A 26,798-nucleotide genomic window follows, 5' to 3' on the forward strand; every position below is an offset into this window, starting at 1 on the left:
AACTAGAAATTTAAAAACGTCATTGAGGATCCTCATTAAGGCCCTGTATGGAAATCATGACCCTATTTCAGTGGGTCAGATGGGTCCTGCCCTGGTCCAGAGAACCACATTACCATTTAGATCCTAGCAGAGGGGAAAGCCTCCAGCAGATGCAAAGCCAGCTCTGTTTTTAGGAATCTAGAGTAAACAAACACCTGCTGTGTTTTAACTCTTCCTTCCCTATTCTTCCAAGCTTCATTCTGAAATTCTAAAAGCCAACATGACTCACACACACCTTCAGATGCTTTCAGTATTTATTACACTTAGATCAACACAGACACATAATACCTTGCTGGTGCATAATTCACAAAGAACTCACATTATCTCTAATCCTTCCGGCTGCTTCAGTGTGGTAATATCGCCATTGGTGAGATGAGAAAACTGGCTCAGAAACTTTAAGTGACCTGCCAAAGGTCACACAGACAATAAATAGCAGAGCTGAGCAACAAACCCAGGTCTCAGATCCTCCCCCTTTTCATCCACAATGCTCCAGCACTGCTGGCCTGATTGCATTCTTTAAACTTGTTCAAATACTTTCAACTCAGGGACCAAGCACACCCAGCTCCCCTGCCTGGAGATGCCCTCCTCCACCTCCCCACCCACACTTCATTAACAGCTCAAATGTCACCTCCTCAGGGAAGCCTTCCCTGAATTCCTCAGACTAACATAAACCCCAACCCCATTCTGCTAGGCACTCTCTTAGCATATTGTATTCATCATTCAAAGCACTTATCTCATTAGTAATTAAATAATTATGTATTTAGTTTTTTTTTTTTTGGAGGGATGGTAATTCAGTTTATTTCTTTCTTTATTTTTAGAGAAGGTACTGGGGATTGAACCTATGCCCTTCTGCATGCTAAACATGTAGTCTACCACTTGAGCTATAACCTCCCCCGCTAAAATAATTATGGAATCATTTATTTAATATCTGCCTTCCTGGCCAGATCTTAAGCCCCATGAGGGCAGGGAACCTGAATATGGTGCTCATTTTATCCTAATTACAAGCTGCCCAGTGCCTTTTGCCAGTTTAGAAGCTTCATAAAACATCAATCAACAAAAACATATTCTGGCTCAAAGATCAGTATTCACTCCACTGTGCAGAATTATCCCCCTACTCTCCAAGCCTATTAACCTCTTGGTGGACTCTGTTGTTTGTCAAAGACCCTCTAGATATCAGTTAAAAGGGTTGGGTTCTTCCACCCTGTGAGTTCCAGGATCATAATAAGAGCATTTGTTTTAGTATAACCAGTTCGGAGCTGTGTGCTTTACTCAGATTATCTCACTTGCTCCTTATAACACTCTCCGACATAAATATCGTTATTTCCATTTTGTAAATGGGGATATTGAAACTCAAATGAACTTAATAAGTTGCCCAATGTATCCCACGTGATAAGACAATAAGAAAACATTTGTTTGACTCCAATGACCCTGCTCAGCCACATCAGCTGACCAGCTGTGGGAAGCATCCCCCAGGCACCCAGGGTCTGTCTCCCTGGGAGTCCTCTGCACACCAGCATTGCTGTTGTGGATGAAACAAACCACTGGGCTAATCATTACATGGGTAAGATTTCCATTGAGAGTATATTCGTCCTGCTATGGAGCAGGGGGTAGGCGGGGACACAGGCAGGGTCCTTCTCCAGGAAAACTCCTCTAGTGTTTTTCTGGATGTTCCCCCTTAGTTTTACTTACTTGTCTTATTTGCAGATGCTCTTGTGTTGCTGTCCATGATGCTGGGATGCCCAGTACCCTCCCCTTACTGCCCAGTAGCCCTTACAGTTAACCAGCTGAAGCTTCCTCACCGGCATTAAGTCTGGTAGGACCTCTGTCTGTCTCCCACCACCCAAGAGTCCTCCAATGGCATTACAGGTATAATTTTGGGTGCACACACAGGTTTTCCTCCACATGCCAGCATGGGGGCCCAAGTCAGACTACTAGCACAGCAAGACGCTACCAGGAAGATGGGCTTGCTGCTTTTCCTGCTGCTCTTAAGAAAGTACCCTTCCAAAGATCAGCCTCCTCCTTGGTCTTACTGGAAGGTCCTGCTATGAAATAGGGACAAAGGTGGAGAATCTCCAACCATAGCTGGGCAAACATTCATTCTGTCTGGATAATGACAAGCAAGTCAGGGGAAGGGGACAAATAAAAAGAAGAGGGAGGCCAAGACACAATGGACCTTAGGAGAAGGAGTGGAAACCTTGCTTGTCCCTGGTCGCTGTCAAGCAGCTAGCAGGCAAGACAGGGTTTCTTCTTTCCTCTTCCTCCTGTGCTCACCGTCCTCAACCCTAGAAATGATGCCCTTTGAAGTCTCTCTCCCTAAGCCCAACCCAAGCACGGCTATTGTGGGGAAAACCTTAAATAGCAGGAAAAGTGTACCAAGCAAGTGCCCCTGAATTTGCTAGGTTCTTACCAGCTTCTAGGTCTAGGGGCCTATGATGGAAGAGGACAAAGCAAACTAGAGGTTAATGGTGGGGATGATGGATAAACTGGTCAAGGAGGTAGATGAAATGTTTCAAAACAGAGGCACAAAGGGACCAGGCTAAACACCTCCAGCCATTTTTCTTAATTTCAACTCCTAAGTAATTTCCTCCTGTGGGCATTGAGGGGTCATGCAAGCTCCAAATTCTATCTGGGAGTAATTTCAGCCTTAGAGAAAACTAATAGTTGGGATTTTTTTTTTTTTAAGGAGGTTGCTTTGCTTTTATTTATGGGTAGTGGGGCGCAGGGTGGTGGATAGATCTTTCTCCAGGTGAATTCAATAAAATATACTTTAGAAATAGAATTGCTTTATTTTGAAAATATTTAGAATGGAATCAATTTAGACTTCATGTGTATCTAATGAAATATGAATTGTTCGATTTATAAAAACACAGCTTACAAGAACATTTTTATTCCATATTGTGAGGCACACCTATGTATTTTGTTTATTTACAAACTGTCTTTTTTACGTGTATTTTTGTGGTGAAGAACAAAGAGCAAATCAAGGGTTATGTTTCCTTGCTTGGAGGAGAGAGAGAGAGAAAGAGGTGGGGGGGGAGAGACTTTAAATTAGGTTGTTGTCATGTCTACTTTTCTCTGTTATGAGACAGCCTCATAGGGAATATAATTTAGGAAATTATTTTAGATGAAGGAGGGCAGCAAAGCATAGGTAAAAGAGAACAGGATTTGAAGTTAAAAAAAAAACAAAACAAAATGGGGGAGAGTAATAGCTCAGTGGTAGAGTACATGCTTAGCATGTATGAGGTCCTGGGTTCAATTCCCAGTACCTCCCCAATACTTCCACTTAAATCAATAAAATAAAATTAAAAAATAAATCTGATTAATAAAAAATGAATTGTACACGAATTTAATTCTGTTGTTAAAAATCACACCTCCGAACAGAATTTAGGTTGGGGCAAATAATAAAAAGGGATAGAAAATAAAACAAAAGCTATAGAAATGGTAGAGAAAACTTAGAGAACCACTGGGTCACGGTATCCAATAAAATATCTAAATATAAAATCAAGCCTGTATATCTCCACCCCTATCTGCAGTAGAAACACCTGGGAAAAAAATGCCTAGAGTCCGGGGTTCTAGTCTCACCCTGACAATAGCCATCTGGCAGACTTTCGGCCCCTCACAACACCTCTGGCCTCAATTTCATCATCTGCAAAAAGGAATAAATCTGCTTATGTTGCATATTATTGAGAGGAACAAGTACAATCATAGAAAACGTTTTGAGGAAGTTAAAAACTCCACATGAATGAAAATTAGAATTTCTTCCATTGATTAGCATTCGATGTTGGCATGTTAGACACCATCAAGTCCTTAAATGTAAGTTCATCGATGGATCAATATTTAAGTAAATTTAAACTCTGTACAACTTTGGCAAACGACTATGACATGTCGTCTCCACTCTACTCTCACAGGGGCAGATCCCGGTTGAACTTCCCCAGTATCTTCCCTGCGCTTGCTTTGCGTCCAACCTCAGAGCAATAACTTAGTTTGACCACTAGATGGCACTAGTTACAAGGCAGACTTAAGTCCTTCCAGAAATAGTTATTTTTCCCAACTAAGGAGCCTTTGCAGGTTTGTTTTGTAACTTTTTTAAAAAAAATCATTAATATAAAGGCCATATGCTCACCGTGAAGTTATATTAAACAGTGTATGAAATAAAAAGGAGAGGGGAGGGTATAGCTCAGTGGTAGAGTGTGTGCTTTGCATGCATGAGGTCCTGGGTTCAATCTGAAGTAGCCCCATTTAAAATATAACTACATAAAAATAAATAAACCTAATTACCCTCGTCCCCCCAAAACCAAAAAGAAATAAAAAGGAAATGCCTCGTTTCTGGCAGTTTCCTAGCCTTGATTTGAATACAATAGTGCAGAGCCCTGTTTAACTCCAGTTAGGCAGAAAGCCAAGCAGATCTAGTAGAAATCACCACAATATCTCAAGGCCACACCAGAAGTGTAACCATAACCAACACACAACCAGTGTACCCATGTCTACCCCACCCTCCCCCTAGATACACGTCTCCACATCCAACACCCGATAAAGGAGGCATGTGTAATTTTAAGGCCCCAGTCCCCTTCATTGTTTACTGGCACCTTTCAAAATTCTTGTCCTTCCGTAAGGGAACAGCCTTAACAGACAAACTGAGCTGGTTAGATTTCTGTGACTGTTAGTAAGTCAGTTACTGAATCAATGATTTCAGAAAGTATATTAAACATCCTACAGTTAAATATATTAACATAATCATTTTTCCCCCTCCATAACATTTTTTAAAAAGATGGATCCATTTTTTAATGGTCTGTCTTCTTTTCATTTGTTCTGGAATAGCTTATAACATTTTATTTCTTTTATTTTGGGGAGGAGGAAGGTAATTAGGTTTATTTATTTATTTATTTAATGGAGGTACTGGGGATTGAATCCAAGACCTTGTGTGTGCTAAGCATGCACTCTACCACTGAGCTATATCCTCCATGACATTTTTTTCAGAGACAAAACTATAACTACACATGCCTCCTTTATCAGGTGGCTTGGCAGTACCAACCATTCAGAACGCTGCTGAGAACCAAGGGCAAGTGGGAACCAAATTGCTCCGGTTGGTCAAAATGGCTGTCATAAAGTTCACTCAACAAGGAAGTCCAAGTTTGAGTCAATTTGATCGGACTCAATTAAAAAAAAATCTGGACCTCCGTCTTCTCATCTGGCACTTGGAGGATTCTTGAGCAGCCGGGGCCAAAGTTCCAGAAGCATCAGCATCCCTGGGAATATACACAGAAATGGGATTGTTTCCGATTCCTTTCCTAGAGCAGAAGGGAAGATGACACCGAGAGAAAGACTTGGGTCCTGGTCCTGTGAGCCTGACTTTCTACGCCCAGACACCCAAAGCCAGACACAAATCTAAGCACGTTAGGCACCCTGTCTCATTCAGTTCTCAGTTCAACTCCATGAGGTGGGTGGTATAATCAGCATTTTACAGTTAAAGCAACTGAGGTTTCTTTATCTGTTCAAGGTCACAGGTCTTATCTGTCCAAGCCCAGGGTACAGTCAACTGGAGTCTGACATATTCATCAGTCAACTGAGTGGAGCTGGAATCTGCATCTGAGCATCCAGCTTCTATAAATCCTATTATATGTGAAAATTCAGGGTCCTCCATACTCTGGAATAGGGATATTAGGAGTCCTGAAAGAATTCGAGACTACAGAATTCTCTCTCCATATAGTTTTCTCTGCTAGGAGTTGGAGGGAGAAGGGGAAAGGACTGTAATGGACAGGCTCCAAGATGATGGGCAAAATGCCAGTCGCCCAGCTCCAAAATAGCTACCATCATGTTTTCCTCGTGTCGGAGCAATCGCGTAGTGACCGAAGAGCCATCACAGGTGGATGTTTTCAGAGACTGGACCAGGGGCCAGAAGAGCCACCTAGGTCTTCCCTCTCCTGCTATATTGGCCCCGCAACATTTTAACCCTCCTTCGTCCAGGCTGGACTAAAGCATTGGGCCAAAGCAGACAGAGGAGGAAAGCAGGTAACCAAGGTCAGTGGTTCTGAAGCAAAAGGGCAAGAAAAGCTTTGCCTATTGGAACTAGATGTCACTGCGCCGCCGTTTGCAGGCGCCTGGCTTTTTACTGAGGATGTGTAGTCGCCGCCTTATTCTCCGCCCACAAAGGCTCCTGGCAACCAATTCTCGGTGGGGAAGCCGTTACGTTAGCAGTTGCGAGGCAGACTTGGGAGCGTCTCCCAGACTTTCACCTGCAGGATACTGCAGAGATGCTGGCGAAAAATAAAGGCGTCAGGGAGATGGAAAAAAGACGAGGAGGAGCGAGAGAAAGTTGGGAAAGGAAAATGTATACTCTTGTAGGATCCTACAGCTAGGAAAAGGCCTATGAAACTAAGAGGGTATAAATTAGACACTTCATCGTCTATCAATCATTGAATCGCCATGGAATTTACAGACCAATTTAAATACACAAATACTAGGAAAATAGGGCCACAAAAGTAGAAAAGAAAATATCAATTTCCTCCTGATATTTGTACCACTAGAGGGAGCTCCAGAAGAAAAATCTCTGCATGTGAGGGCTAATGTGAGCACTTAACAGCTATTTACTTGGTAACATTCACAGTCCACATGGACTCATTCATGTGATTCTCTTGACCGCCCTAGTGAGGTAGATGTCAGTATTCCCCACTTACAGAGGAGAGAGCTGAGCTATCATGTATCCACCTGTGCAAAGTATACGACTCCACCTGTGTAGAAGGCAGTGAACTTCATGGGCCTCCCACCAAAGAAGTCGCAGAGGGCCCCTTGCTTAGAAGAGGATACTGTGTTTGGGTGCTAATGCTCTGTGTCACTATCTTGAAATTTTTAATAGTTTTATCTATCAATTTGTGTGTTGTAAGTGAAGTTTGATGGGGTGATAGAACACGCGCTGAGGGCTTGGAGCCTATGTTCAAGCTTGGTTGTGCCTCTCAGCCTCTCCAGAACTGGTTTTCAGATGCCTCCAACTCCCCGAGGGAACCACTGCCACCCTCTGAGCTTCTCTCTCCTAGTAGGGGCCTGGGCACAGGGGAGAGGAGACCCCTTCTTGCCAAGTTGAGAGGCAGGACCCCCGGCACTTGGGAAGGCCTGCATTCACTCCCCTAAATACCCTTGCACCTGAAAGAACAGGACATGAAATAGCAAAAACAAAAACAAAGCTGACATGACCACGATGTGAAACCAAGATAGGGGAGAGAGGAGGGTATAACTCAGTGGTGGAGCACATGCTTAGCATGCAGGAGGCCCTGGGTTCAATTCCCCAGTACCTCCATTTAAAAGATAGTAGAGAACATAGAAAATAAACTATGGTTACCAAAGGGCAGGGAGGGATAAATTAGGGGATAAGGATAAACAGACACATATTACTATATATAAAATAGATAAACAACAAGGACCTACTGTACAGCACAGGAAACTATATTCAATGTCTTACAACAACATATAATGGAAAAGAATCTGAAAAGAAAAAATGCATATGTATAACTGAGTCACTTTGCTGTACACCTGAAAGTAACATTGTAAATCAACTATACTTCAATTAAAAAAAAATTTAAGTAAGTAAATAAATAAACCTAATTACCTCCCCTTATTAAGAAAAAAAGAAAGAAACCACAGAAGAAAGGAAAGTCTCTTTTTCTGCTATTTGAATAAGGGGCAAGGGGCCACATAGTTTCATTCTGTGCCTGGCCTCTCAAATGATGTAGGTGTCCCTAATAGACTGATATTTATTGTCAAATTATATGTAAGAGCAAAAAGATTGAAAATAACTGCCTAATACTCATTGACTTGCGCCCTCGGGTAACATGTAACTAGAATATAGGTACAAATAACTGGAATATAACTTTCATGAAAGCAAGAACCTTGTTTCTGAAACTTTTATAATCAGAGGCTAATATAAAGCTTGACACATAGCACTTTCTGTTAAGTATTTATTAATTTAAATTGATTGAATGCATGTGTATTTAACCTAGTAAAACAGAGATTTTAAAAATCTAAATGTCCTGGGAAACTAGTTAAATAAGTAGGATACATTCACGCCATAAAATACTGTGTAGCTGTATAAAATAACAAGGTTATTCCTTAGGTATTGACATAGATTGTCTCCAAGATAAATTGTTGTTACCATTTATGTTAAAAAGGGAGGGAGGATGGATTTAGTCCTCACATGCAGGGACTTCCTCCTGGAGCGCCCTCTAGCGGCACATATGAAGAAGGATTCAGAGAAAACAAGTTGGCTGAAAGATTTTTAAAGTATGTCATTTTATCCATTTTGGATTTGGAAACAGAAGCAAATGAACAACCAAATAAACAAATACATAAGAATCCAGGTTTAAAGTTTTTTAAAAAAGAGCTATATTTTGTATTAATGTGGAATTATGCATTAATAAGTAAACAACACAAGAAGCAGAAAAGTGAATTAATACATATTTTTACATTATCTGGAAAAGCTTATGCATTTGGATAACTGTTTAGGTAAGCTCCCATTTATTGAGAGCTTAATATTTCACATATGGATAGTGTGTTAATTAACATACACATTATCATTTTTCCATTATGTCAACTTTGCATACATGACTATGTACTGGGCCTGTTACCAGACAGGGCAAGAGATATAGATTAAATGGAAATTACTGAGGAGCAAGAAACAACCTGAGAATATTTGCATTTGCTACACAAAGTTACTATAGAGCTTTTTTATTTTAATGGAGGTACAGGGGATTGAACCCAGGACCTCCTGTATCCTAAGCGTGCATTCTACCACTGAGCTTTTCCATGCCCCCTGCATAAAACTAAAGTAATATTTAAGAGTTGAAGGAAATGACCAGCCTGACCAACCACACAGGGTGGTCTGACCTCTTAGACACATCCACACCATGCTCCACGGCCAGCAAAACGCAAATGTTCCTACACTCGAATTTCTGTAAATGACAACACCACTGGCTTCATTTTTGCTGGTGGTCTCTGGTCCCTTCCCTTGTTTGCTTCATCTTTGCCCAGAGACCATGTCATCCAAGGGTAGGCTTGCCCCAGCTCCAGAAATCCACCCCTTTTCCAGAGATGTGAGGCAGTTGACAGCATGGAAGTGAGTGAGGCAAGCTCTTCAGAGTGAGTAGTGTAGTCACTGTGAGTACCAGTGCTGGGGCTAGGATGCCCGGCTTCAAATCCCAGCTCTGCCACCCCCTAGTGGTCTGGGCTTGGGCAGGTGACAATTTCTTTTGTGCCTCAATTTCCTCATCTGTCAAATCAGAATGATAATAATTTAATGTTTGATTCACTGTCAGAGGACTAAATGAGTTAATACATGCAAATCACTTAGAACAGTGGCACCTAGAAGCTTTTAATAAGGTGGGAAGCTTTTGGTTTTGGTTTGTTTGTTTCAAATGCTGTAATTTCTCCAAAGTGGCTTTGGTTGGCTAGCCCCTCCCAGTCTCCGCTCTCCCAACCCTCCACTCCATGTTCATCTCCCATCCAGCTGTTGACAACTGGATTAGTGCTAGACAATTTTGAGCACTCTACAACCCCAAACGCTGCCCAGGAAAGCATCTTGTGCATAGATCTCTTACCTGAACCTGAACTTGTATCACAGAGGAAGAACATCACAGGCTATTTTAGGTTCTGGAAGGAGAGACTCCCCACTGGAGAGGAAATCAGGCATGCACAGAGAGTCCTCTTCCCACCTAATTCATCCTCCAGACCTTGACTTTCACTCTTCAGAAGAGTCAGCCTGCTTGTGCCCAAACTCCGGCTGCCTTGCAGAGAAAAGTGAACACACAACTCCCAGACTCAGCTGACCAGAGTCCAGCCTTCTAGCCCCTTGTGCTCATCACAGACAAAAGCAGAAGATCTATGTCCCAGTCATGTTCCTAGCCCTTGAGCGGTGCCACCCAATATAATTTTTTTGATGATGGATATGGTCTGTATGTGTGCTGTTCAATGCAGTAACCACTAGCTTTGTGTGTTACCGAGCATTTGAAACATGGCTTCTGTGCAATCAAGGAACATAATTTTTAACTTTATTTAATTTGAATTTAAATGGTCACTTGTGACCAGTGATTGACCAGTATTGGACAACATGGCTTTAAATTGTCCATCCTCAAAATAAATAAATAAATAGTCTGTCCTGACTTTTTTTTTTCTTTTCTTTTCTTTTTTTTTTTTTGGATGCAACATCCTTATTTTACAACTGGCAAATAACTGTATTTCTATATTTTTCAAACTGGTGCTAGTACTAGTCTCATCCTTCAGTGATTAGCTGAGTCTGGGGAAAAGGATGATAAGGGAGAAGGTCATATTTCCATCCCAGATCTTACTCCCCCCAAGACACTGAGGAAACCAGAGAGTGATGCCCGCATCCTGGTGCTGGTCCATCCTCGGTGCCTGTGTTGACTGACAGTTGCTGACTGTGCGGATCTTCCTTTCTTCATGTTTGTCCCTCTGAGCACAGGTGACCATCAACTCCTGACATTCAATTCATGATTTTCCTAAATATATTCCTTGGGAGCGAGAAGCTAACTAAGCCCAAGCAACCCATCACACCTCTGAACACCAGAAGGGGCATTTGGACTTGCAGTGGGAGGTCAGACACCAAGAAGAATGACCTGGTGATGACAGTTATGAAACAGTTAGAAACAGGAAACCAAGTCTAAATGTTCCTTCTTTAAAAAAAAAATCCAACAAAGTTCCCTCTCCCTTGGCTAAAACTTAGAGAAGAGGGGCTGAAGGGTACAGATCACATGGGCAAGCCTCATCCTGAGGTCCAGTGAACGGTCCATCCCAGCAGGTCAGATCCTAGAAGCCCCTTCGAAGGCTGGGCCACCAGGAGGGAGCGGGGGAGGAAGGCGCAGTACCAGGCAGCCTCTGCTCCGCAGCTCTGAGGGGGTGGGGAAGGCAAGCCCTGGTCATCCCCTCCGTCTGTAGCCCTTTTGTGTAAGTGCCTGGCAAGGATGACTCGGGGCTGTTCCTGGGAGCACAGCTGCAGCTCTGTGGGGAGGAGGCAGGGCCCCTGGGCAGCACTGCCCTCCCCGATACTCCCCTGGGGCTTTTTCAGTGGTAGGGGACATGTGCCCTGAGGGCCTCTGCTTAGCCTGACCCTGATGCAGGGGCTCCCTGTCCCCACTGACAGCAGTGATGGCAAGTTTATTGAGCGCCTCTCTGCCCAGCTGCCTCCCATCCCTCCTCTTCCTCCTCCTCCAGCTATCTTCCAGCTCCGCAGGTAAGATTTATCTTTATTCCTGCCCTGGGAGTTCCTGAGAATAGAAAGACTAGTTCTCTGGGCTCACCTCCTTCAGCTCATCCTCAAATTGCTATACAAGTTGTCTTTCCGAAATGTAGATGTGCTGACAGGGTTCCCCTCAGACACCTTCAGGGTTTCCCTACAGCCTGCAGAAGGGACCCCAACTCCATCACAAGACCTTAACTGAAGGCTCTTCTTGAACTCTCTCTTACCTATCTTTCCAGCTTCGGTTTGTCACCTATCAAATGGGGACTATCATAATAACAGCCTCTGGGAGTTGCTGTCAGGGTTCAGTGAGATGAGGTCTATACTGTGCTTAGTCATGCCTGTCCCTTGGTAAATCTCCATAAATGTTTGTTTTGAGTCATAGTGTCTTGTCGTGTTTGGAGTTCTGTTCTGCACAATCGCGCACTAGTAAGTTTTTATAGAGGAGCTCTGCTGTCAAAAGACATATTTCCAACCTTAGGGAGCCACCTATCAGAGGAGGCCCAGGCCATGCACGCCCCTGGGAAATCGTTGCAGGTCTAGTGGAGAATCCAGCCTCATCTTCTAGTAGCTCCAAATCTGATGAGGAGATATCCCACAGAGGAAAAAAAGACTGGGAGTATGTACAGGGCAGGGTCTAGGAGCTGCACCAGGGCTGAAGATACAGAGGAAAAAAAGAAGGATAGAGAGCCACCTCTAGGGTGGAAGATCTCAGAGGAGAAGAATTTGGGACCAGGGAGCAAACCAAGAAAGAGGGCTGAGAAGTGATGGAGAGAGGGCTGCAGAGAAGTGACCAAAGCAAAACGTTTAATGGGAGAATAAGGGTCAATTTGGCCATATCTGAAGAGGGAGGCTATATTCCAAGGTGAGACCTAAAGGCTGGGATGACCACATGCTAGAATGTTCTATCCAGGGCACTCAAAATATCTCTATAACCAGAGACCTTTAAGAAAAAAATGAACTCTTCTCTGGCTGTAGAATGTTATTTAAAACATGCATTCAGGGGGCGGAAATAGCTCAGTGGTAGAGCACATGCTTAGCATACATGAGGTCCTGGGTTCAACCCCCAGCACCTCCATTAAAAAGGTAATTCAATAAATAAAACTAATTACCTCTCCACCCCACCCCTCAAAAAATCCTGTTAAAAATCAAGTGTCTTCTTCTTGCCCTGTTTTGATCAAGTGTCTTCTTTCCCTATTTGGAAGCAACCCTTCCCACGACATGCTTGTTTGTCAAGGTTCCCTCTGATGCCCAGTTTCTTTTCTTTGGCGTATTGGACAGGACAGTTCAGAGTAATCGGACCAGGGCATCCCATCCGAGCTCTGGTAGGGGATGAAGCGGAACTGCCTTGTCGCATATCTCCAGGAAAGAATGCTACAGGCATGGAGGTGGGGTGGTACCGGCCCCCCTTCTCCAGGGTGGTTCATCTCTACCGAAGTGGCAAGGACCAAGACGAAGAGCAGGCGCCTGAATACCGGGGCCGCACGGAGCTGCTGAAAGAGACCATCGGGGAGGGGAAGGTGACCCTCAGGATCCGAAAAGTCAGGTTCTCAGATGAGGGAGGTTTCACCTGCTTCTTCCGAGATCATTCTTACCAAGAGGAGGCAGCGATGGAATTGAAAGTGGAAGGTGAGTATTGCGAATATTAGTAGGTATGATCTGTTGAGTGGCCAAGACCTCCCTTTGAGACTTCAATCATCCTCTCCACTGAAATGAGATCCTTCAATCCAAACACCTCACTCCTGGAAATCCAAGCCATAGAGGTATGCACATCAGTATCTGGGAATTTATACACACACAATGTCCGCTGCATCATTATTCAGCATGGGAAGGAAACCGGAATCAGAGTCCATGCCCATGAGTTGGGAAGTGATTGAATAAACACTGTTATCCATACAGTGAATATCATGCAGCCATTAAAAGTTTGTTTTAGCACCATACCACCGGCTTGGAGGTATCCCAAAGATACTGTTGAGTGATAAAAGCAAGCTACAGAATGCAGAGAACAAAGACAAAAGCTTATGTTTTAAAGATCAGAGAAATATATAAAAAGATATCCCTAAGAAAGCTAATTCACCATGGGGGAAAGGAGGGAGGATGGGGTGTGATCTAAACAAAAAAGAACAAAGGCCATAATTTTATCCATATGATCATATGTATCCATTTATGTAAAAGTATGTATAATATGTACATTTGTGAGTACATACAGAGAATTTTTTAAAATTTTAAATAGGAAAAATGGTAAAGATAGGCAGCAAAATCCAAAGTAATCAATTCGTGATTATTTTGTGCTACTGGAGGGGAATATGAGTAATCTGAAAATTAATCAAAATATCCAAGTGGACTTTTCCCCTTCTTGTTTTGCTTTAGACTGTCTTTTTGTTTATTTGTTATTCAACAAAAAAGCCTTATTCCTAACGAGTCAAACTGATCAAATTCTAGTACAATGAATCCCTCAGTTGATGTATTTGTGATGTTTTATTAGACAAGGAATATTATTGAAGAACATATTCCTGTTCTTCTAAATACAGTCCAAGTGAAGTAAACAAGTAAAACAAATATCTGAATATAATCATAGAAAGAGATGTTACCTATGGGTTTTACCTCCACTGCTTTCTTTCTCTAGAATTTCGTTTTCAGTAAGTCTTGTGCTATGGATGACTTGGGCATTTTTTTTGTTTTTTGTTTTACCCTGGAAGGGTTAAGATTTGGACAAGGGGAAGTGGGTGGAGCCGGAGCTTTGAAAGTTAATTGCTATTTGGAGGGGGTGGATACAGCTCAGTGGTAGAGCGCATGCTTAGCATGCAGGAGGTCCTGGGTTCAATTCCTAGTACTTTCATTGAAAAGGAAGAAAGAAAAGAAAGTTAATTGCAAAACTAACTTAGTTGCAAAAACTCTTGGGAGGCCGGAACCTCAGGTCATTTTCCTTTCCCTCCACCTGACCTGTAGCTCAACATCAGACAATCGGTCACTTTAGTATCGCCAGGGCTCCAGTTGCAGTGCTGGGACCAGAAGATAGCATTGTATGCGGGATAACAAAGACCTATTTCTAGAGACAGATTTCAGGGACATGAAAATAGCTTTGTGTGTCACAGAATGTTCTCCACACAGCTGTTTTCTTTGGGGGATTATTTTTACCTGGCAAGATGTCTGATATTGAGGACCTCTCCAGTTTGCAGATTTTCCTCATTTCTGTTTAGCAACTTCCTACCTTAATAACTCCCTATCCCCACCATCAAACAAAGCAAAGCAAAACAAAACAAAACAAAACAAAACAAAACAAAACAAAAAAAGCCCAAAAAACAAAAAAACAAACCTGCCTCAGGGAGTTTTTCTCAAACTTGTCCAAGTTTTCCTTTGGGTTGGTTTCCACATTCCAACCTTCCTCCTGTCATAATCTCCATGCCTAAGAGTCTTTTTAAAAAAGTGTTTTAGGAGTAAACAATGGACCACCCACCTAGCCTGGGGATTCAGGAAGCTGAGGCAAATTTAGGGCTGAAATGCAGTAACTATATGATTGCCAAGTTTCAGGTGTAATTATCTCCTTTCTTTCTCTAAAGAGTTTCTAGTCTTTCTTTCCAACTTTCATATTTTTCTTGTCATTTTTGTGGTTTTATTCCTAGTTGCCTGTAATCCTTTCTTTGAACTCTTCATTATGAACCTTAAAACATATACAGAAGTAGAGAGATTATTATAATGAGCCTCCAGGTTTCCATCACCTGACTGCAACAGTTATGACCCAAGGACCGGCAACCTGTCTCATTTGACTCCACTCATTACCATCCTCCCCAACTGAAACATTCAGGCAAATCCTAGGCAGCATTATCGTTTCATTGCTAAATCCTCAAGAATGTACGCCTGAAATAGAAAAACTCTAAAAACAAAACAAAACAAAACAAAACACCCCAAATACTATAATGACATCTTTAACAGACATTTACCAATACTCTGTGCTCACATTTTTCTGATTGTTTTATAAATGTATTTTTACAATTGGGTTTGCTTGAATCCGATCCAGACAAGATCCACAGGTTGGTTTTTGTCCTGTAGAGTTTCCGATGGTTTAGATTTTGCTGATTTCATTGCCATGCTGTTTGGACGGTGTTTCAAACCCTGGATTTCCTGTAAACTCATAGATTAGAATATGCATAGTCAGATTCAGGTTTGATTTATTTTGTCAAGCTTGCTTAGTGTAATTTCAAAATGTTGAACTTAAGTGGTATTTTGAGATTTCTGCACCAATTCTGATGTGATATGAAAATACTTGATTTTTAGGAATGACGAATTCTCAAGTTCTGTTCACATTGTTGTGGGGGGTTGCCTACAAACACAATTGAAAGCAACATTAAATTTCAGTTTAAAAGTTACTGAAAATAAATGTTTTTTTCCTGTTTAAGTTCACCGATGCCCTTGACTTCCTATACCTCCATCACTGTCTTAGTTCAGGCTCGTGTTTTTTATTTTCACTATGACCATGGCCTCTTAAATGACCTCCCTCCCCCGCTCCCCAGTCCTGCAGTTGATAAATCAGATCTTGTTACTCCTCAGCATGGAGTCCTTCAAGGTACCCCCTGGCCTGGAGGATCAGATCTAAGTCCCTTCTGTGGGTCTTAAAACTCTCCAGGACCAGCCCAATATAGAGGCTAGACTCCTATTATTCTAAGCCACTGGACTTTCCTGGAAACAACCACTTTTCCTTTAACTAAGCTCAATCAGGTGACAGGTGACTTAAGATGTCGGCTCTAAGTCTTCATCTTTGAATCTTGGTGATATTGTTCCTTTCTTCAACATGACTTAACGGAGCCTCAAGCATGGGGCTGGGAGTCGAGGGTACAGCGCTGGGCCATGCCGGTTCTGCCTTTCAGATCCCTTCTACTGGATCAACCCTGGAGTGCTGGTTCTCATCGCGGTTCTGCCTGTGCTCCTCCTGCAGATCACTGTGGGCCTTGTCTTCCTCTGCCTGCAGCGCAGACTGAGAGGTATGGACTGGAGGCAGGGTGGCACCCTCCCCCGAAGTGACCTGGCCTCTTGGAGCGTGGTCAGTTAATGTTTACTCTTGAGTGACTTCTGGGTTCAGAACTCACTCTGTAATTATAAGTTTTACATCTTACCAAATGTAAATATCACTTAGATAACAGGACCCCATTTTACAGAAGAGGCAACTGAGGCCTGGCATGATTCAGAGACTTACTCAAGCTGACTCAGCTTATAAGTGGCAGAGCTCAGGTCTAATCTTCCATCTTCTGGGCCCTGTACCAGCCCTAGCAGCTCAAGCACCTGGGGGAGTGTGAGCTTCAGAATCGGGCAGGACCGTGCTATTAGGAGGTTTAAATAAAGATCCTGTGAGTAAAAGTCCCTACCATGGAGTAGGTGTTTGAAAGTTGTTTCCTCTTGCTTTTCCATTCAACACAGAGGACTCAGGTTCAGCGGTCTAAGGAGCTCTCTTGTGCCCAGAGCTTCCATTCGGAGACTTCTCCCCCAACCAAGTGCTCTCAAAGCCAAAGCCAGCAGGACCTTCAATCCCCCACCCCCATTCCTAAGAGGGTAAAGCAGCCAGGAGGGCTTGGAGTATGTCAGGGGGGATGTTGGTGGGATCTTCTCCCCTTGACCTCATCCCAGATACTGTTACCTCTTCTCCCAAATGAGAAAGGTCTTCAGCCCACTTGGCTGAGCAGAAAGAACCTGACTGGTGGGGTTAGGCAGCCTGGGTTAGAAGCCAGCTCAGACAGTGACTTGAACTCTCCAAGCGTCCATTGCCTTGTCTAGTGGAGACGACAGCCTCCCTCCTACATCATAAGGGTGGATTAAAGGGGCGAGTCTTATGGAAAGTCCCTAGTACTGAGCCAGCCACCAAGTAGCTGCTCAACAAAACATTTAGTTCCTTCCTCATTCAGGTGGGAAGTGGCTTTAGATTTACAAAGTGACAACTCAGCAGGGGGTGGAGTGGCTTTGTGAACTGTGCCACCAAGAAGCGGAGCAGAGAGCTGTGGGGGTGGTAATAAAACTTTAGGTTGATTTGGGGTATTGGTGGACAGTGTCTACCAGGGTTCTCAGCTCTCTTTACCGCAATATGGAACCCAGACAATAGTCAGGGAAAGAGCTGAACTCTTGGTTTCAAACTCAGTGCCCTTCTCACCCTCCTAAGGACGCTCCCAGGCAGCTGAGAAACAGCCCATAGGAAGGCCCAGGGCGCTGGGTGTGGAGGCGCCCCATCTAGTGCCTGAGCTGGAACTAAAAGTGTCACCTTTTTCTCTTTTAGGAAAACTTCGAGCAGAAATAGGTGAGTTCTGGGCACTGTCCCTCCCCAGCCCTCCTTCCTGGTCTTTTGGCATAACTGAAATGGTCATTTTCTCAGACCACCTCTGCCTCTGTCCCAATACTCTGTGCGACCTTCAGGCGGGAGCTTCACAATTGAAAACTCCTATAACCAGCGGAGAATTGTAGAAAAGTCTCGTTCCTCTTCCCTGCCCTTCAGCCAGGGTAGAGTGAAATCCTACAGTCTCCTTTCCTCCATCGTGCCTCACAACTAGAAGCAACTGTAAGCGATTAAATAACAAAGGATCAGAGGAGACAGGATCATTTTGAGCGCCCCACTAAGTCCCTTCCATCTGTTCTTCTTTCAGAGAATCTCCACCGGACTTTTGGTAAGTCTTGGGGTACCCAGCTCCCCCAGGTCAGCTTGGCGTTTCACTGGTTCCTGTCACCTGGGGAGATAAGACCCCTGGCTCCTGGGTGGTTTCCTCCCTCTCTTGTTCTTTCTTTGAATGTCATCATTTGCTTCTAGGATTGGTTAAATAGCAAATACACTATAAATTACACTATAACTAACAGCTTCCCAAATGTTAACTCATTCTGTAGGAATTACAAGTTCTTTATGTGCCTTATTTCTTTTTTCAGGAATTACAAAGGGGAGATAAACAGATTCTTTGCACATACAATTGATGCTTAGTTGAGGAGGTGATCGATATACATAAATTAACAGGAGAACAAAGTACATATATATCATCAAAGAAACTCACACGGAGGAATGAGCTTTCATGAGTACAGAATGAGGAGCTGTAACTACACATGACTACTCAGGGAAGGTTCTTGGGGAGGGTGAAGACACCAAACCCCACTAGAATGTTGGCCCAAGGATATGGAGTCTGTCCTTTTTGCTCACTGCAGAGCGTCCAGTGCCTAAGGGCAATGCCCACAACAGAAGGGCACCCAAATATCTGTTGCATGGATGTTGCAGAAATTATAAGGTGGTCCCTGCTTGGAGAAGCCTTCCTGAACAGCCTCTCCTCCTGACTCTAGGTACCCCTGAGACCTAGCACAGGAGAGCTCCACCCTGGCATTTAATCGGGAGTGCAGAAGGCACAACACACTCAGTCTGCAACTCAAAGAGGGAGGAATAGGATCTCTGCTTTGTAGGATTTGAATAACAAAAGGTCTTCACTCTTTTTGTATGGGATGTACCTCGTGGACCCCTCCCTTCCCAGGATGTTTTGAAATGTACACATAAAATATAACATGCAGAATTACGAAGAAAACCATTGCATTGAAATATAAACAAATTTGTGACAAATGTCCCTTTAAATAACAAAAATACATTAATAATGTAGCAGCAGGTCTAGTAACTTGCCATTTCAAAATATTGATAAACAGTATTTTGAGACTTCTGCAACAACTCTGATAAGAATATGGTTTCCATTGATGATAAAGTCAAAAGGACTGCTGATAACTGATTACCTACATTTTTAGTGGAAGAAAATGCTAAATTCAGTTCAAAGTTAGCAAAAATTAAAACGTAGTGCTTTTCTCATCCAAGTTCATGGACTCCCTGGATTCTACCCAGACTCCTTTGGTGTTCTTGGAACCCAGGTTAAGAAACCCAATAGTAAATGGGGGAGGTGGGGTGGAGGTGGGACAGAAGGAGGAACACGTGTTAATCTTACTTGTTCTGTGGCAAACGCTTCAGATCCCCACTTTCTGAGGGTGCCCTGCTGGAAGATAACCCTGTTTGTAATCGTGCCCGTTCTCGGACCCGTGGTCGCCTTGATCATCTGCTACAACTGGCTACATCGCAGACTAGCAGGTGCAGTGGTGGGGCAGCAAATAGGACCAACAGAGCAGTAGGGGACCAAGCCAGCCCTGGAGGGGAAACAAAAAGGGTGCATGGACGCAGGGCCCAAGAGTCGGAGCTGGGACTTCCTTCCTGCTCTGTGCCCATGGCCAATCCCCGGCTCCCCAGAGAATCCATGAGGACCATTTTCTGAGATCTGAGGGGTCTCTTAGTGGAAAGGGGGTAGGAGGTGCCCAACTGTGAATTCCACAGGGCGGATGTGGGGAGGGAGCTGGTCATCTTCCCCCCATCACCTATTTCTCTTTGATTCCAGGGCAATTTCTTGAAGAGCTAAGTAAGTCTTCTTTTTCTTACGAGAACAAAAAACCAGGAAAGCAGCCAGGGGAAGGGGGGTTACTGAGGGATCAAAATCCCAGAGGAAAGGAGGGGTGGGCAAGCATGGGTGGAGGGAGGGAGGACTCCTCCTGGGAGGTGGAAGCTGGGGGCACTCCCACCTACTGCCTGATTTGCCCACCTCCATGCCCCTCTCCTGGAATCACACTCCAGCTGGCCTCCTCTCCCGTTCCTACAGCAGCTGCCCTGTGCCTTACCTCTGAGACCAATCACTGAGGCAGGCACAGAGATCAGATGACTTCACGGGGCTTTTATTCTACCTGGTTTAATGGTTTCATCATAGAAACTACCAACAGACTTTTCAAGTTATTTTCTCCTCCTTCTAGGAAACCCCTTCTGAATAATTTTGCATCTCGGCAGGGGTGGAGAAGAGCCTGGTTGCTCCAAGAATTGATCCTAGGGGATGTCACATTCGTCAAGTTGCACACTCATTGGCCTCTTCGCTATGGGGACATTCCAACCTGCACTTCTGGGAATGTTCTGGATTCCAAATCGGATCAATTTCTTCTGTCATCTACCTTGTCTCTCCCTTTCCCCAGATTGTTACCCACATCTTTCTGCTCCTGTCTCCCATCTGGAACCCCTCTCTGGCCACAGCCAGGCTGGTGATTTTCTCTCCTTTAGAGGACACCTGTGCTGGGGAGTAACACAAAAGAGGGTCTCTGCCACAAACTGGAGACCAGGGACCTCCTTGCTGCAAATTCCAGCATGCCAACTTTGCAAATGGTGGTTGTTTCTTCCAAGATCTCAGCCCTGAGGGGCGGAGCTGAGAGGTGTGCAGGGTTGAAGGGAAGGCGCAGGAAAAGTCCAAAACATCCGAGAGCCAAGTGACTCCTGCAGAGTGAGGACATGGGGAGCCCTAACCAAAACCAGGAGAAGGGGGGAACCCACAGAAGGCTGGCCAGAGCTCCATCTTGCCCGGCAGCCTTCCAAGGAGCCAGGGGAGCCAGGGATGGGAACTGGGCAACGTGCCTGCATTCAACTCTTTCTACAACCACATCTAGTCCAGACGGGTCCCTCAGACTCTCCCCCCACCTCATCCTTATTCTCCCATCTTCATACCTATTGGAGTGTTCACTGTTTTATTCAACAATTACTACTTGATGGTCTATCAGACACAAAAGAAACAAGCTAGGTGCTAATTAATAACAATACAAGTTTCCATGTGCCACTCCTTGTCCCTTTTCCTTTCTAGATTTCCTTCATTACCCCCTTACCTGGGTTCCTCTACCCCCAGTCTCCTTACCCTGGAGGTTAGTCTTCAGGAAAACCAAACAGAGAAAGACCTGGACAGAAAGGTCATTTATTTCTGTTCCAAGACCTTTAGTTGCTTTCTTTCCTCTGCCTCCCTTCTCCCCTCCCCTCCTTCCCTCTTCCAGGGGTATGGATCCAGAAAAAAATCCATTTCCTTCCCTGCTGTAGGGGGTGTATCATGAAAGAAGCCAAGCCACTGACCCAGGAGTGCCCAGCATTGATGCGGACTCCCCAGCCACAGCCCCTTGGCTTTGTAGCCCCCCCAGTGGCCCAAAAGGTCCTCCTTCTCCCCAAAGCAGACGTCGCAGATAGGGCAGCGGTAGACCTTCTGCTTCCAGTGAGTCTGCTGGTGCCTGACCAGCCCCGAGAATAAAGTGAAGGACTTGCCACAGTGGAAGCAGCGGTTGGACTGCTCTGTGAGGTGGGCCTTCTGGGGGCCAGGGAGACAGGCTCTCTTGCTGAAAGTCAAGGGACAGTGAGAGCCAGATACCTTGAATCTTGAAGGCTTTTCTGGGTGAGAGTTGGTCTTGGAATCCAGGAAGGTGGCTCTAGTATTGGTCGCCTGGGTCCCGATCACAGGCTCTGGGGTTGTAAAGACGGGGGCCTGAGTTTTCATAGTGATCACTCGGTTCTTGGCTACAGGTGCCTGGTTCTTATCTATAGATGGCTGGGCCCCAGCCTCAGGACCCTTGGTTTTAAATGCAGGTCCTTGGGTCCTGGCCACTGGTGCCTGGTTCCCAGCTGTGAGTCCCTGGAATCCAGCTGCGCTGTCTGGAATCCTCACAATATGCTTCTGGTTTCCAGTCCTCTGCTCCTGGCCTTGGTGTGTCTTCTGGTGGCGTTTGAGCTCGGATTGGTCCCGGAAGCACTTCCCACAGAAGGGGCACGAGTGGGGCCGGTAACCCAGATGGACGCGGCGGTGACGACTCAGTCCAGAAGCGTCACAATAGGTCTTGTCGCAGAGCGAGCAGCGGAAGGGCCTCTCCCCCAGGTGCATGCGCCGGTGGTAGCTGAGGGCCTTGGGGTTCCGGAATGACTTCCCACACTGGCCGCAGGTGATGTTATGCTGCTTGGGACTGTGAACAAACTGGTGGCTGTGGAGGCCGGAGCGCTTGCTGAAACACCTGCCACAGATGTGGCAGGAAAAGGGTGGCCCCGCCCAGGATGCGGGCAACACTGACGTCCTGTCCAGGGACCCAGCTGGAGTGGAGGAGGGGCTCACCCCTCTGCCAGCAAGAGGGACCTTCTTGTCATCACTAGTCCCCTGATCTCTCTCACTTTGACTCTGTTCTTCAAGTTTCTCCTTCTTGCCTCCTGGGGGGAACAAGGAAGAATAACAAGCTCTCCATTCAGTTCAGTTTACTTCCCCCACTCTTGCCCTCCTTCTCCTGCCCAACATTCACTCTCACTCTTAGACCTCAGAGGCTAGAGATAAGAAAAAAACTTCAGGGTTTTCGAAATAAAAGCAAATAAAAATTTAACTGGAATCTTCCAACAATATCAGAGATCAAAATTTTAACCTATAACCACATTTCTTGAAATCTGTTTCCTGTTGTTTTTCAATATTGTTCATACTCCCACCAGCACTCCACAGACACCCACAGGTGACCTTGTAAATTGGGACACATGAGTGAAAGGAGATGGTATTAATAATCAAGCAACTGTGTGAAGCATAAACCAGGGCTGTTCTGGCAAACCAGGAGGTGTGGTCAGCTCAGACTTAAATTTCTTTCAAGTCCTTATTCAACTCTCAGAAGCAAGTCTCCACTAATCCAACTCAACATCAAGCTCACCTCCCTTCCCTTTCTTTTCTCTTAGGAAGGATTTTTTTCATCACAGGGGTATCACTGACATAAGCAGCCCACATGTAGTCTATTCACTTGTCCCTAGAAACTGAAGCTATTCACTTGTCCCAAATGGCTTCCATACTCATCTTCTTGAAGCCAAGGGACTTGCACGGATGATCTCAAGGTTCCTCCCAGCTCCAAGTCTGACCAGGCTGGGAGGATGCAGGCTAGGAGTGGAGATGCAGAGCCCTGGTCCTCTTAGCCAGCTTTCCATCCTCCCAAGGCACGTCTCGGGCCCTTTTCACCCTCCTCTCTACTCTGCAGTTCTTACCTGAATGAAGACCTCCATTTGAGGGACAGAGATCTGCTCTCCACTGTTTCTCTTCTTGTTCAAGCTTGGTGATCAGATCTGGATTAGACAGAAAGATTCTGGCTGGAGAGGGGGAAGGAGAGGAAGAGTTGAGGTCCCCCCCAGGCTCCGCCCCTTCACACCTGATGGGGACAACAGGCTACCTTCTTCTGTACCCTTGGTTTAAGAACCATAATCTGGGACACTCAGGTACAAGGAGGGGACACTCAAAAGGCCAGCTCCTAAAAAGTGCCTGGTATGTAATAGGAGTGACTCAGTAAGTATTGGTTGGATGAATAGGCAAATTTGCAAACTTTGAGAACACTGTCATCATGTTGCAAGTGTTATCTTTGCCTTCATGCAAGCTTTCATTTCTTCTCCTTGTACCCTGAGCCTAGTGACCCAGATCTGTTACACCTGAAGGTATGGAACCAAGAGTCAGTAAAGCTAATTATGAACTCATCTACTGGCCCAGGGGAACCAGGTGTCCCAGAGTCCTGGACAGGGGGCTGGTGAGGGAACCCCAGCCTCTTACCCACAGACACCAGGTTTCTGAAGGTCTCTGACATAACGTCCTGGTAGAGGACCCTCTGACTGGCATTTAGACATTCCCACTCTTCCTGAGTGAAATTCACTGCCACATCCTCAAAGGAGACTGGCTTCTGGAAGAACAGGAGAGATTCAGGAAGTCTGTATGCATACAGACAGACATTCAGTCTCAAGGTTCAGAAAACTTAGAGAAAAGGGAAACTATGGAAGGAGGGGAGAAATATGAATAGACAGCAACTTCAGTGCGCAGACAGAGAAGGAAGGATGGAGAGGAGGGAAGAAAAATGTTGGGGGAGGAAGGAGGGGTATATAATGAATAGAAATAGAAAGGAAACAAATGAAAAAGGCTGCCACTCTGATGAACTTCAGCAAGTACTCCATGAAGGATGCCAAGGGAGACTGAGAAGAGCCTTGAGCCTCTTTTCCTGGGTGTTGTTCAGCTTGGAATAGTCTGAGATTCCATCTGGTCTATAGACAGGAAAATGGGTGAAAGGGCTCCCAGGGTCCAGGACTGGTCCCTCCTTCTCTAGCTTGGTCTCACCTTCACCCACATCTTCCACCAGCACTCTGTCTTCACGGCTTCCTGCAGAGCCTCTTCGTCCACCCCAGAGAGCAGCTTCTGTACAGGTTCGATTGTCTTCGGCTGGTCAAACACCTTCTCCTTCATACTGTCTTTGTCTAGCTCTATCCACTCCTGGCCTGGCCCCCAAGGCTGACTAGACTCCTTCCTGGAGCCATCTACCTCCCCACAACTGAGTAGACAGAGAGATTCTGCAAAGGTCCCAGAGTTTGACATGGATTCCCGTGGCAAATGTATCTGCTCCAGGGGGCAGTCTTCCTTTTAGGTTCTGTCGTCCAAATTCTTTTCTTTCATAGCCAAGAACACCTTTGGTCCCCTCCAAGCCTAGGCTATAGAGTTCAGGGACCCGGTCACCATTGTTCGGTAACTCCAGATTAGGGCTCAGAAGATGTCTGCCTTCTGGTTCACCCTGCTTCCAGCCATCGGCTGGTGCCACCTCTAGGAACCTGAGATCAGAGAGAAACAAAACATATCAGCAAGAGGGGGAATGAGGAACAACAGCTTCCTTATTTGGTCCAGGGCCACCAAGAGTCACTGACCCCCTGCTTTGTACCTAAAACCTCTCAGCACTGGCCCATGGGATAGCAACTACTGACCCCTTTTTAAGGAACCTCAAGTACAGAGGTGCTAGGTAACGTGATCAAGGATACCCTTCGTCCACAGCAGAGTTAGTGTTCAAAGCCTCGACTCTGTATTGCTGAGGACATGATTTTTGCTGTCCCAAAGCCCTCTCTAGAGCAATAGTACGGTATTCTGGAAAGAAAGCACATGCCTGAGGTAACCAGCCCTGGATCTGTCACAAACCACCTTGCGCAAGTTTCTTCATTCTGGTTTCACTGGAAAATGAGATTAAAGGAGATCTCTAAGATCCCATCTAGGCCCCCAAAATATACGGTTATGTGGATTTTTAACAGGTACAGATTCTTGTAAAGAATGATATCGATGACAACTCAACAGCAAACACTTATTCAGGGCTCGCAGGGCCCTCGAGGGAAGTTCCTGCTCAGAGGCAGACATGGCTGAACTCCCACCTCCTCCTGAGATGGAAGGAATAGAATAAAGATATTAAAACCTGTTGACTTTCTTCCTTTCACTTTTTTGGATGGTGGTAGAATTGAAAACACCAGCAAGGAAAAGGGCATTTAACAATGGAATGGAGTTAATGGGATGGCTAAAAAGAAGGCAGATGCAAGAGAAAGATGCATTCCTGGGAGGTGAAGCTAGCTTCCGCCCCGCCCCTCCCTCCCTCCCTCTCCTTCAAGACCATCCACAGTCATTCCAAATGAGGTGTGCAGGTCTGGGTGGTTCTACTCTCCAGCCAAAGGTAATAAAAGTAATACTTCCAAACAGTTTCAATAATAGTATCCCCAAGGTCTGGCTTTCCTGTTCTCAGTACCATCTCTGTCAGTAGCTGTCAAAAAGAGGCCCACGGCCCAGATTCAAAGCTGGCTCTCTGGTTTGGGAAGGGAGCATGACTGTGGAGACTTAATTTCTGGCAGCTACTGCTTGCCCCTGGCACTATTGCCTCCCGTAGTACTTTCTACAGTCACAAGGCCCAGAGCTCCAACCGGCTGGCCCGAGAGTGGAGGGAGGCTGAGTATAACTCAACAGACTTCCGGCGCAGGCCGGTCTATCTGTTCCCGGGCCTGTCCCCGCCCTTCCAGAAAGCAATTCCCTCGAGGGCGTGTGTCGCCATTTTCCAGTCTTCTGAGTCCACCCAATCTCCCTCTAACCCCCAAATCCGTCGGTGTTTTCCCACAGCAGTTCTGAGAACGATTCAAATCCCCAACACATCTGCCAGGCTTCGCGGGGTCCGCCTTCGCGCCCCCTCCCCAGGTGCTCCAACCAGTAGAGTTTTCTGCCCTTCGGTCAAGCAAAACGACCCTCAAGTTTCGCCCTTCTCACGCGGCCTTCCGGGCTCTGTGCTCTGTCCCTCGAGGGCCCTTCCCACTCCTGCCCAGACAGGTCGCACGCCCAGCTCCTGCACTCCAGGCTCGAGGGCTCCCGCGGGCCGGGACGGAAAGTTCTGGTCACCATCGCGTGGCACCTCATCAGTACCCACTGAAATGGTCCCGTTGACTGGGACGGCACTGCCCGATGATGCCCATCTGCCCCAAAACTTCATTGCTGGGATCCCATCTTTTTCAACACGTGCCAGGAGCCCCTTCTCTTGGCCAAATCCCCAACGTGGCAGGAGTGGTCGCCGCACCAGGCCACACCCTGACTCACGCAGGTTTCCCCAGGGGCCCCAGAGGTTGGAAGCTCCTCCAAGATCAGCAGGCAATGCTCCGCTCCCTTGCAGAGGCCAGGGGCGGAGGAGCACAGGACAAAGACCCTTCATTAGCCTCCACCGCGGCGAGCTCAACTCCCGGCTGTCCCTACTCACCCGCCGCGTGCCGAGGCCTGGGACTTCGGGACGCAGGGTTTCCGGGGTGGGGGCCAGCGGCGAGCCCGCTCCGCCCCAGCGCACTTTTACCGGGCGCCCGCGGCCCCGCCCCGGCCCCGATCTCCCCGCTGGTTTCCGCAAGCCCACCGCGTACCCT

General features: G+C 45.7%; 2 protein-coding genes across 4 annotated transcripts; one reads left to right on the plus strand and one right to left on the minus strand.

Moving 5' to 3' along the window:
• Nucleotides 1–10,655: 10,655 nt before the first annotated feature.
• On the plus strand, nt 10,656–20,202 carry MOG (myelin oligodendrocyte glycoprotein). 3 transcript variants are annotated; one of them, XM_010974095.3, is made up of 9 exons: nt 10,733–10,837; nt 11,183–11,269; nt 12,557–12,904; nt 16,141–16,254; nt 17,535–17,555; nt 17,899–17,919; nt 19,239–19,355; nt 19,657–19,677; nt 20,063–20,202. In XM_010974095.3, exons 2-9 carry the CDS (start codon nt 11,185–11,187, stop codon nt 20,074–20,076), a joined length of 741 nt encoding a protein of 246 aa, XP_010972397.1. In that variant the 5' UTR covers nt 10,733–10,837; nt 11,183–11,184; the 3' UTR covers nt 20,077–20,202. The 3 variants fall into 3 exon arrangements, with proteins under 3 accessions (XP_074204408.1, XP_010972397.1, XP_074204409.1); XM_074348307.1 differs by lacking the exon at nt 20,063–20,202 and having other exon boundaries at nt 10,656–10,837; nt 19,657–19,968; XM_074348308.1 differs by lacking the exons at nt 10,733–10,837; nt 20,063–20,202 and having other exon boundaries at nt 10,860–11,269; nt 19,657–19,968.
• Nucleotides 20,203–20,939: 737 nt separating this feature from the next.
• On the minus strand, nt 20,940–24,627 carry ZFP57 (ZFP57 zinc finger protein). The gene is given in 4 exon segments (XM_045509541.2): nt 20,940–22,304; nt 23,109–23,186; nt 23,662–23,788; nt 24,217–24,627. Coding segments are annotated over 4 exon segments (1,866 nt in total). The 5' UTR covers nt 24,613–24,627; the 3' UTR covers nt 20,940–21,039.
• Nucleotides 24,628–26,798: the final 2,171 nt, after the last annotated feature.

Source organism: Camelus bactrianus, chromosome 20 (assembly GCF_048773025.1).
Source record: "Camelus bactrianus isolate YW-2024 breed Bactrian camel chromosome 20, ASM4877302v1, whole genome shotgun sequence".
Lineage (NCBI taxonomy): Eukaryota > Metazoa > Chordata > Mammalia > Artiodactyla > Camelidae > Camelus > Camelus bactrianus.